The sequence below is a fragment of the Ylistrum balloti genome, unplaced genomic scaffold, assembly GCF_031769215.1.
Source record: "Ylistrum balloti isolate Yb309-2 unplaced genomic scaffold, AGI_CSIRO_Ybal_v1 Utg371370, whole genome shotgun sequence".
Lineage (NCBI taxonomy): Eukaryota > Metazoa > Mollusca > Bivalvia > Pectinida > Pectinidae > Ylistrum > Ylistrum balloti.
Window position 1 is genome coordinate 20,686 of NW_026782725.1, and position 12,788 is coordinate 33,473.

At 33.4% G+C, this 12,788-nt stretch overlaps 2 protein-coding genes across 2 annotated transcripts; one reads left to right on the forward strand and one right to left on the reverse strand.

Moving 5' to 3' along the window:
• Positions 1-925: 925 nt before the first annotated feature.
• On the reverse strand, positions 926-4,436 carry LOC132562226 (small ribosomal subunit protein uS12m-like). Its single transcript, XM_060226960.1, has 3 exons — positions 4,368-4,436; positions 2,134-2,239; positions 926-1,463 (listed from the first exon to the last, which is right to left on the reverse strand). Exons 2-3 carry the CDS (start codon positions 2,234-2,236, stop codon positions 991-993), a joined length of 576 nt encoding a protein of 191 aa, XP_060082943.1. The 5' UTR covers positions 2,237-2,239; positions 4,368-4,436; the 3' UTR covers positions 926-990.
• A 308-nt stretch (positions 4,437-4,744) lies between these two features.
• Positions 4,745-11,191, forward strand: LOC132562227 (mitochondrial 2-oxodicarboxylate carrier-like). The gene is made up of 8 exons (XM_060226961.1): positions 4,745-4,826; positions 6,073-6,205; positions 8,116-8,245; positions 8,471-8,578; positions 8,887-9,051; positions 9,575-9,756; positions 10,043-10,095; positions 11,130-11,191. The coding sequence occupies exons 1-8, from the start codon at positions 4,745-4,747 to the stop codon at positions 11,189-11,191; spliced, it is 915 nt and encodes a 304-aa protein (XP_060082944.1).
• Positions 11,192-12,788: the final 1,597 nt, after the last annotated feature.

Below are 12,788 nucleotides of genomic sequence, written 5' to 3' on the forward strand. Positions count from 1 at the left end.
CTGAAACAAAGTCAAAGATAAAGTTGTCGCAGGTGAAGGTCAAGGCCGCTAGGCCTGGTTTTTAAAGTTAATCTTTACCTACTTTCAAGGTCTGCGGGATTCAGTAGATTGGAATCCTTGAAGGACTTATGAATAACAGGACAAGAGTTGTGATCTGTATGCATGTAGCCTGAATAAGATGCACGACAGGGAAAGGTACAGGCCCAATTGCTCTCTTGGTGATGTTGGCTTCAGAAACAACTCTACTGGATGGTATTGCTACTTGTACCAATGCATAAACATAATGAACTGGTAAAATGAGCTTAATCCATAGTTTGTCCTAAAGGAAATTTGTTTTCAACTCATTTCTTTCAAACTTGGTAGGCTTTATAACTATGACATTAAACCGAATTTTCTTAAACGACAGTGTAAAAATGAAATATTTTTGAAAGAGTTAACACCCTTTTTTTTAAACAATTTGTTAGAAATTTTATAGGCAGTCTTCATTGAAATTCATACCTGAGCAAAACTGAAGATCAAGTTATATGGCTATTTGTATGGTTACTGGAAAACGATGGAAACTAGAAATTTCACCATTAAAAGGCACTACAAGATCTCCGATAGATACATATGTAAGAGATGTGAAATTATCTTGGATGGTTTCAGGATAACATAGAAAGCATTGGTCTTTATAGAAACAATTTAGTTTTGTTTTGTTTTTTGTTTTTCGTGATGTTTCCTCATTTGACCAATGAAGTCTTTGAGAGCAATGAAATGACTAGGATATTTTAGAACATTTTGAGACAGATCTTTTACATAAATTCACAAGAAGATACAGAAATGAATCTGTTGATTTTCACTGTGTCAAATTACTTTCCTTAACCCTATGTCCTGTGTGATTGGTCTGCAACGTAATTGCAGGAGGTATAATAAACACATTTAAGACTAAAAATGCAAAATCAATTTATTTTTGAAGACATGAAGCAAGCCAGTAGAATTGCAGATATACATTCATACTTTTTTCTTTTTGATGACATGTGGCAAGTCATATTTTCCACGAACACAACACAGTCTTACTCCTGGGACGTCCTGAAGTCTACCTCCTTTGAGCAGTACCATAGAGTGCTCCTGTAGATTGTGTCCCTCATATGGGACATATGCTGTAGTCTCAATTCCGTTACTAAGCTTTACTCGTACACATTTTCTGGAGGCAGAATTAGGTTTTTTGGGCTTTTTTATAATGGCTTTTAATACAAGACCTCTTTTATAAGCATTTCCACCAAGAATACCATACTTCTTCTTCTTCTTTTTGACTTTTCCTCGTCTATGCAATTGGCCTAATGTCATATCACGCTGTAATGAGATTTGGGGAAAGTGATATTTCTGACATAGACTATGAGCATCTGTCCTTGTATTGCTGCCAATTTGTAGGGTTGATAGGCTTCGCAAATTCACACTTCCAGTTGCAAAATTGGTCTTTATTCCTAGAATTAAAAAGAAATTTATTAAGAAATGCAGGATAAAATCTGTATTTAGGTTGTGTAATAATATAATAATAAATTTGGAGTCATGCATGGCTTATTTTTATACACAGAACTTACTAGCTGCATTTGATATAACCCAAATCTTTAGAAGCTGTATGCTGCTTTGGACTAACATACAGCAGAGACCTAAATGTCCAATATATAAATATTTTAACAGAAACAATGTTTATAGTTAATAGGTATTCAATTCACACAAATTGTATATTACTAATGCTAAACATGTCATGCATGTGATCATCAGAGTTATCTGTATGCTTATGCTATATGTCAAATGTACATGGGTCCTTACAACGAATGATCCAATCCCTCCCAATTCAAAATGAGGTACAAATATCTGGAAACAGGTGATGAACACTACCAAGAGGTTATCAAGAACAATTCACATACCACCAAGATTCAGCTGTGTACAATACATTGCTGTATACTAGTATCATATCAGTCCACTTTCTTTGTGTATAATACTGATTTATCAACTAGTATCATATAAGGGCATGGGTGATTGACTGCCAAGATTTTTCTGTGTACGATATCGTGTTACTTGTACCTGACCATAGTTATCACTGTCCTACTTCAATCTATTAATGATCAATTCCAAAATGAAATATTTTACCTGACATTATTCCAGTCTTCACTTGCAAGTGTCGAGTTACTTTTGGAAGACATCTTACAGACAAAGAAGCAAATTGTTGACATATACCCAGCAGTGCCATCATCTCCTACAATTCACAAAATATCCAAGTTGTCACAAAAGATCTATTTATAATATCCAAGCAAATAATAGAATTTTTCGTTGATAATGAAAATGTAATATCTTTTTAACATAGTCCTCTATCATTCAATTCATTACTTTTGACACCATTGAAAGGCATCTATAATTTTCAAAACTTTGTCTTATTATTATAACAAAAACAAGGAATAAGAAATTAAATGAAACAAAATTATACCAAATATGGAATTAATGTTTAAACTACCATTTACAGAGTTTTCAAGCAAAATGATCCCCCCCTCCCTCAGTGATGTTTCAGGCCAAATTTGGTTTAATTATATGTCCAGACATAACAGAGGGTGAGTTATAAAGGCTAATTCCTTTAAGGGCTCTCACTCCTTGCCTCCTAGAGGTCAATATACCTTCAGTATCATAGACTATGATTGTCTTCTCCACATAATGTTTCAGACCAAACTTGGGTAACATCTGTCCAAGCATATCCAAGGATAAATATTACAGAGGAACAAGAAACTGCCTGTATCTCTGTAATGCTATGGTCAAGAGTTTATAAAACATTTTTCTCCAATAGCTCATATCTGATTTTTTCAAAATGAATAGTAGTACAACGCTTAAAAATTGATTGTGTTTACTTTTATGACAAATAATTTCTGTTCATGAAACAAAATGCGTGTTTAAACTATTAGCAATTGAAATACCACACTACTTCCAGCTTGAAATAGGAAGAAATGATTTTTAAGTAGAAAGGTCAGTTTTGGACTGATTTATGATTTATTAGTGTTAATTCTGTCACGAAATTGAAATTCACTTGTCACTAGCAGAAAAAATTGCTCTGATCAGTGCTAAGTCAACATTAAGGTAACTTTCATGTAAGCAGTTGAAACAGTTGGATCGGTTGTACCTGCAAGAAAAACACCAGGTACAGATCAGGAACATGGATGGCACATGCTGATTGAGGGGTTCAGCCGTACCTGTCCAAAACTCACTGGCTAAATATCAATAGTTTTTAGAACTTCAGCATATTTCCGAAAGCATTAGGCTATTAAGTATGAGTGAGATGAATGGTATCTTCATTTCAGTTAACTGTTATATGCTTGACAAAATATGTAACTGTGCATTTTGAACTTAACACATGGTAAACTTTTGGTTAGTTCAAACAAAATTAATATAACATTGTTGAACCTGTTCAAATCATATAAAATTATGCTTGAGACAGTAAGTTAGAGTTTGAACTATCAGGATCGACATTGCCCAAAATCACGACAAAGTGTCTAAAAGTGTCTTATCAGGACAGGAAACTACCAGTCAGAAATGGCATTTTCTGGAGGTCGATTATAAAATCATTATCTTTTGAAACACTAACTGTACTGTAATACAAGGTAATAAACTGTTAAGAAATCACAGGTTTCATTTTGATCTCCATTTATTACTTTAGATACCGTGGCAAAGAACCCAGCATGAAAAATGCACATTTCTGCTTGTGTATTAGATGTGTATTGGACAGTCAGTGTTGACATATTGGTATGCAGGGAGTAAATTGAGACTTTATATGACTACAGATTAAAGTTTATCAAAATCTTCAAATCTTAATGTGAGGTGAAACAATGTTGCTGCATGACAAAGTGTATATAATCCATACTGTCCCCTCCTTTTATTACATAATAACAGTAAGAAGAGAAGACTTTGAGGAGTTCACAACTCACGAAAAGTCACCACTAGGCTTATCCCATATTTCCATATCAGAGGAGGAATTTTTTAAGCCAATTCCAGCGTTTAAAGCAAAATTTGCAGTTTTAGACCCCATTTCAAGTCCCAAGAGGTAGGATCAACTTAATTTGCATAGAGTAGGGAACCCAGGTTCGATTCTTGTAATGACATCGGACATGAATGTGTTTTCTCCGCCCAATTAACCGATAAATCAAATGAACAAAAAAGACCCAACCGATATGTCCAAAAATGTTGACCACATGAAGGTCGAAACCGCTCGACGGTAGGGCCTGTATTTGTTCGCTGAGTCGTAATGTATGATGATGCCGGTACTGGTTTATATAGTTTATGATGCTGATGAACTGAAATAACCAAATACAATATCTTTTTAAAGAAATATCTCAATATCTAACCTTTTAACGACTCACTCGTAGGTTGGAGGAGGGCACTATGGAATCTAGGTGCTTTAGACGCTCAACTTTCGCACGTAAGTCCCCAAAAAAATCAAACATTAGAAAGGCAAGATACAGGGAGAAACTATTTATTGGAAATAAGAAAATATGTAATACAGAAAATAGCTCTTGGTTGCAAATCGCTATAGTTTCTAATCTTCCCAAGTGACTTATATAATATTCTGCGATTAAAATCATAATGTGGTAGTTCATTGAAAATAAATGGACGGTAAATGCTATCTTATTATATGCTCCCCTCAGCTGAAACTACGGGTCAAAGAAGCAGAAGGTGCCCGTTTCGAGTACTTGCCAAACTTTATCATCTGTCAAAACACGTAATGACGTCCCCCGCAATGAACACTCAACAAAGGAGTCCATATGCCTTAGCCCTAATGCAGTTTTCTGCAGGAGGTTGTGCAGGTGATATTGAGTGTTTATTTATTTACTGCACACACTTTACCGTTGCCGGAGCATTTCAGTTCATTTAAAGAGGCATGCTCCCTTCCATTACTTTTATAATTTTCAATACAGTTAACCCAGATATTATTGAACATACTCTGAATGTGATAGGCTAAATTAGTTTAGATCTTTCACAGATTGCTACACGTCGGAAATTTGTAAAATGTATTTTTCTTTGAAGTGACAATATTATAAGAGTTGCATCCCTTTCATAATTGATAACCACAGAGACAAAGTTGACATGCATTTGAAAACTGAGAAAGTCATCTGTTACACTGATATATTTTATCGATGTTGAATCATTGCCTTCCAAATTTGGTCCAAAACCAAAAAGTCACTAGTGAGCTGATTTGCACTCTTGTTGGTCCTAAACATTTCTGGACTGTGGAATCCATAGATTGAAGCAAGGAAATTTAACAAGTGTTCTGCATTCTGCATCTGATTTTGAGAGTGGTTATCAAATTACAGAGTAGCTAACTAATTGACAAAATCAAAGTATTTCACAAATCAAGACTTATTCATGTTTACTTTAACAGTATAAAAGTTTGAGGTGTCAAACTTACAAAACAATTGTTATGACTATATCCATGAAAAGTTTGAAGATCAGAGAAGAAAAATAGAAACATGAAAGTTAGAATTGTATGTACAAACAATTTTTTTTTTCAAATGATAGGGAAAAAATATAAATAGAAAAATAGGTCTTATACAGTCTCCCATGGGACCCCAAAAAAGAACTAATAACCAAGAACTGCTTGAGGTACCATCTCATTCTCATCCCATTGGACCCCAGATAAACAACAATTTAGAAAAAGAAAACTGATTTATGGAATTCTTGATAGACTTAGTGTTCTGTGTGGGTATTTCAGGTTTAAGAAAAAAGGTTATAATTTGGTAATCTTCATCATAATTTTTAACACAAAATTAATATGACTAGGAAACATTACTATGATTACACTCGGCTTGTGCTTAATTTTTTCAAAACCGACTTTATTTATATTTCCCCTTAAAACTTGTTCTCAATTCCTTTAACTGTTTCCTTCAATATTAAAAGTTTTAACAGTGTTAAGTGGTATTATTATCAGGTCTTACAATGCATGCTGTCCCTGTAGTCTATACCTGTTGTATAAGTTAAGCTATAGACAGATTAGAATGAAAATGCTGAGAAAATTTAACAACTTGTATCTATAACATGGTGCTTTTGGAATAGGTTTTGTGGAAGTTTCAATCATGCATCCTCTGGATTTGGTAAAAACAAGATTCCAGATTCAACGTGGTCCTGAAGACCCAAACAGATACACCTCTCTGCTGGACTGTTTCCGTAAGATGTATAGACAAGAGGGGTAAGTGCTGAAGGCAAAAATCATTGAAGTACTGATAACATGTGACAGGGTTGTTCCTAAACATATTTCTTACTATCTTCATGATATATTTGTCTACAGTGGAACTTTGTTACACTTGCTATTGTGATTAAAAAAAAATTAAACAGGGAGCCAACACATTGTTTTTTACTCATAGACAGGGAGTGGGCTTATTGCATAACAATGAAATATCATTTCTTTGTGATTTTCCAATGCAATTAACATATAGGTGGGCTTATTACCAGTCATGGACTAAATGAGGGATAAATCTGGTATATGAATACTTCACAGCAATAGTCTAAGCATAACCAAGCTTGACAATTTTGTGTAGAGAGAGGATAATTAAATGAGGTTATATTGTATACAGTTATTACTTTTTATAATGAACGAAATTTTAGCAGATGATTGAAATGTGTATGAATCTGAAGCTTTTTTATTTACTGGAGAGGTTATATGTTTTAACATCTATAGCACAACAAAATTATAGTATAATGCTGCATCTATCTGCTAAAGCTTTTGAAAATGCAACTTATTCAAATCTGACCATATTTGGTTAGTTTCCACTTAGATGGATTTGCTGTAAGGTCTCTTGGATAAATGACATTGACTAACAGAGTTTTGTGACAGCAAGGGGTGAAATATATTGTAAATATTTTACTACATTGTCTGAAATATCTGAAAATCTATGATATTGTAGTATGTTATGAAGACCAAACATGTACAGATTTGTGTTGTTTTGCGATAAGATGTCAAATGTTAGGTCTTGTAAAGTCCAATATTCTTTTTTTTCTTTTCAAATTGATAAGTTTAGAGGCTAAGTTCATCGCAATATATTCTATTTAAGGTTGGTCTGAAAATAATAAAAAGATATTATATAATGACTTGAATGCCTTTCATGCCTTGTAAGTTCAAACAGCTTCTTCTGAAGAGCCACCTTGCTCAATCACAACATTTCGTTATGCATTGGAAAACAAAATACATCAAGAAAATACCAACATGTCAACATAATCATAATCCAAACTCAAATTCCATAAAATTCAGGCAAAATATAAACAAAAGAAAGATTTACACAGAGACCCCTGATAAAGGACTAGGAGAATAAGAACAGGTGTTCTGGAAGAATAAGCACCTTCTGCTTCATTGACGATACTTGCCATGTAAACCTTGGTCAATCCAAGTAAATAATGTCACAGTCTCAAATGAGAAAAAGGTATACAACAACGGAACCAACAGGCAAACTAACAAGCATCAAAAACATCAGCTCACAAAGAGATAGAATATTTCTCAATGCAATCACTATGGCGACCATAAAACTGAAAACTTAAAATCGAAGTGATACTGAATAAGAAAGAAAAACTATATAGAAATTAAAGCTTAAACCCTGATATTTAATTTGAAAATATATGCACTTATTTAAAGAACATTGTACTATTTAAAGACGAAAGTTTGACCACCAAGAATCTCAAGGAAGAACAGAATAACTGTAGCCAAAACACTTTGTTGGTCATAAACATATGATAACAGAATAATCTTGTATTGGCATCTCATTAGACCTATAACTCTGAAATCTGTTTTTTTTTCCCAAAAAGAGTATTAGGTTTTTATTATGTATGAAATAAAATTTATGATAAGTAAAATATCTGTTTAAAAGCTGCTCTTTTTGGTCCTTGTCAAGAGCGCATTTCACTTCCGGCAAAATTCTACCTGATGAAATGAATATGGCAGTATGAATACTACCATTTACAGTCAGAGGAAAGGATTGCTCTTGTTAAAATCCGGACAAAATCTTGTATAAAGTATTTCTTAATTCTGCTCTTTCTTTCCTTCTGCTGTTTATTGAATCTCTTAACAGGTAAAACACATAACTGATATCTGCATTTTACATGGAACAGGGCCTTTTCCTTCTACAAAGGTATTTTACCTCCACTGATGGCAGAGACACCAAAAAGAGCTGTTAAATTCTTCACCTTTGAACAATACAAAACCATATTTGCTTATGGATCTTACCTCCCAGAATCTGTTGTAAGTATCTGTCATTCATGCTGTTAATTGCATCATGAATAACCATGTTTACTGATCATATTTTTCTGTATTTATATATCAAAATCTACTGGGGGAAAAGGCATAGCCTTTTTTAAGGTCTCTGTAGTTTGTATTGATCAGCTGTGTGCTATTGTAGATTCTTGCCCAAGTGACAGCTGAGTTTGGACTATTGCACTAAAGGATGGATTTCTCTTTCAATTGTAGATATTCACACTTTCAGGACTATGCTCTGGCTTAACAGAAGCATTTGTCATCAATCCCTTTGAAGTTGTAAAAGTGAAATTACAAGCAGAGCGCAGCTTATTCACAGAGGTCAGTATAATGGATATGAATATTCAGCCTTGATATGTTAGCTCAGTTGGTTTAAGAATCGGACTTAAACTAAATGTGAAGATTAAAATTTTGTGGCTTGGTTCTTACTTGAGGAGGTTTGTGTTTCCTTAGAAGCATGTCTTTGAGGAGCTGAGAAACAAGCTGTTACAGCAATGTGCATTTACCTACATCTGTGATCCTGTTCTCCAGTAATGTAAACTATTAATTTATTGTACATGAATGTGATGTTTTTAAAAAGAACTCACATATTTTAAATAGGTTACCTAACAATGATTGTACACTTACAGCAAAAGGGTACCATTGCTACTGCCAAGGAGATCCTTGCTCAAGACGGCTTTGGTAAAAGAGGATTAAACAAGGGTCTGACCTCAACACTAGGTAGGCATGGCGTCTTCAACATGATCTACTTCAGCTTCTACCATAATGTCAAGGGCATGGTTCCTGAGTATGAGGTATGAATATATCTACCACTTCCAAGTATTATTTAAATAAGGCAAATGATTTATAATATTAACTTAATTTGTTCATCTCCAATGTTTGTCTACAATGGTTGCTTAAATTGCAGTAGAGGAATTTGTTACTTAAAATTGTAGCTCTCCATGAGGATAACATATCTCATTCTTAGACCTTAAATGAAATAAGTATAACAAGTATACACAAGTATGAAATGATATTTAGTCTGATGTATAAGCATGCTTGTTAAGGCTATTAAAGATTTTATTTCTATATATGACTGATAAGAAATGTCTTTATTGCAGCATTTATTAGCAGATGAACATAGCAGCCCATTGGGTCTCTTATTCTTTTTTTGTACTGATAACTTACATCATGGAATATGTTTGAAAGGATCGGTGGTGGGCACAGTCATAAGAGTTAAAAGAATGCTTAATCCTTGAATATTATTATTATATATAACTGATAAGAAATGTCTTTACTGCAGCATTTACTCTGCTTTATTTGTTCTTATATTTTTAGGATAAGAAACTTGACCTGATGCGAAGATTTGTCATCGGTTTGTGTTCTGGGGTCCTAGCATCTTGTGTAAACATTCCTTTTGATGTGGCTAAGAGCAGAATCCAAGGACCTCAGCCTGTTCCAGGCCAAATCAAGTACCGCACCTGCTTTGCCACGATTAGAACTGTATATGTAGAAGAAGGGTAAGTAGCTCAAGAAAACCTTTGATTTGATCTTACAATTCAAACTGTTCAGCAGAAAATAATTCTGCTGATTGGATATGAAATTAAAATGACTGGAAAAGTATGATGACTAGATTTATGTCACAGTAGTCAAACAAAACATAGGGGGAAGCTTCAGTTCAATCATCTTTATCAACTTCAATGTATCTTGTTGCAGAGAAAAATTCACAAATTGAAAGACAGTATATTTACAAGGATATTCATTATGAACTTCAGTATTTATCTCTTTATTCATTTTAACTTTCAGATTCTTGGCTCTTTATAAAGGATTACTACCAAAGATATTGAGACTTGGCCCAGGTTAGTGATATTTATATTTAGACATTTTAACTAGTGCCTCCAGGGATAAGAAATTTCAATAATCATTTAAAACTCTTTATTCTTTCATGGTTCTTGTTGTTATGGAAAGTGTCTTATGTCTTAAACAAAAATGGTCAATGGTACTTATTTGGATATGTTTACTCTTTGAAATGTGTACACTTGCTGGTCACATGACAACATGTCTTAATGACCTATTGCTGTTGTTTTTTATCTGTTGATCAACTTTTACTTTTAACTTTTTCTTGTGAGCATGATTTATTGAGTAAATAGGAACAGAAGTCTGTGAAATTTTGTATGCAGTCTTATATCAATAAGATTGCAGATGAGTTTGCCAATAGATGTGACTTAATCATAATTAACAGAGTTATAGCCCTTTGAAATTTTATTACTGTTGGATCTTGTGAACACAATAACATGAGTAAATAAGAATGGATTTTCATTAAACTTGCTGTACATCTTTATATTATTTATATCTTGGATGAGTTTGGTAATGGGACCAATTTTAATGGCAAATTTCAGAGTTTCAGAGCCCTTAATTTGCAGTTTAAGTTCGGTTGAGATTAGTAAGGTGATATTTAGGCTCATGGGTCACTTGTCTAATTATTTGCTATATTGAATTTCTGGTGTTGGAAATGCAGTTCTAATGATTATGAGTTGTAGAAAATTTGTGCTTTTTTTTGCCATGGTTTGGTAACTGACAAATTAGTAAAAAATCATCACAGCTCTTTCAGTAAATCCATAAACCAAAGACTTCATAATGTGTTCAGTGTGTTGTTATAATTAATGTACCCTGGTAATTGAAATTTATTATTCTTGTATGTTAAATTCATTCAGGTTAATACAGGCTCATAAGTGATATGATATAATCAGGGGTGATATTTCTTGAGTCTTTGTTCATATGAATGCATAATATTGACATAAATATCCACTCTGATGTATGTAGGTAAACAAATTATAAGGCTGAATACAACCAAGAAATGATCACTAAAGCATTAGTTATTGTTCTGTTGCAGGAGGGGCTATAATGCTGTTGGTCTATGAATATGCATTTGCTTGGATGAAGGAGAATCTATGATCTGGATTCCTTATTGCTACCTGTCGCCAGGCATAAACTTGTTGTGATATAAGTAACTTCAGCATTCCGACAAGAAAAAAATGAGGTTTATATTTGTTTGGTTTAAGGGGTTTACTCGTATTTTTCTGAAACAACGTTTTTAACATTCACATTAGTGTTAAAAGATGTCTGTTACATCTATACATCAGTATGTTGATGTAGCCAATTTGCATTCATATTGGCATTTTAATCAGTCTCAATTCAATCTGTTATGTTTTATCAGCTTATGGTTATAAGTTATCTTATTACATTAAGTATTTGATAGATCTCTTTTGTATAATCTGGTTGAAGCAGTTCAGGCAGAAAAGAAAATATATAGACTGATATTCACAAAAAATATCAACAAATCAAAAAATCAGGAAGACATCTTACCTTTACCTGAAATAAATATAAACCCCTAAGCCAGTTACATAATTTTAAACAGACTAGACCTATTTAATAATATATGCTAGTTTTTTAGATTAGATGTGGTCTCAATATGTACCTTTCAGGCTCAACCATTTCAACCATTTATGAAGAAGTAGTGCTATTGTTTGTGGTATTGAAGGATCTTTATTGTCAGTGCAAATCATACTCAAGCAGCAAACTGATGTCATCAAAATGTTTGCTTCTTATGAAAGTCGCATGTTAGCAATGCAAGTCTCACGGAAAGAAGTGAAGTCACTAATCTAATTGCATTCATAGCCCTATAAAAACACATTCAACTTTAAGTGTTCATATGAATACGAAATGCACTGGCCAGCAGAATTGATATCAAGGTGTTTGTGAATTCAGTGTATTTTCCCATTAACATATCTTTACAACTAAGATTTTTAAGCAGCAAATCCATGTGTGAATAGATGTGAGTACCAGTATGGGAGTTTGGATTGTATTTTTGTATTAACAGGGTGTGAGGTTGAATATGGCTTCCTTGTAGATAAAAGTTGAATATAAATATTTGTGTGAAGTTCATGGGTACTTAGGTACTGGTGTATATGATTTGTTAAGAAGGAAAGGATATGGTAGTTTGTGTTGTTAGGTACAATATTATGATTGAAAAGTGTTGTAAAGTGAAAATTTATGTCTTGATCAGTACATTTTGATGAGAAAAAGCGAGACAACAGTTTTTATGAGTTGATAGATACGATCTTTGTATGTACAGTGTGTAAAGAGGGCATTCATTTGAAAATATAGTGATGCATCAATTTTATGTTGTTGCTAGGAGAAAATTCTGGTGAAGAACTTTAGTGTTTATTTCTTTTGATGTTATTGATACACAGATTGTCTAGATATTCTGTCACTTTAAAGTTTTCCAAAACATCAGGTAACAGGTGGTAGATAATCTATAAACCAGTGTTGTTCTGAACGTGAGGTAACAGATGGAAGTTAATTACCTATCCCACCAGAGCTGAAGGCTCAAATGAGCTATAGTTATAGGGTTCCATAATTTATTTTCATGTTTTAAGAGAAAATGAATTCAAAATGGCCATCATTACTGCCATCTGTAGAATCTACTTTGACTGAACAATTCTTATGCTATTTGAATGATGTTGATGAAACTTTGTAGGGATGATCAGTG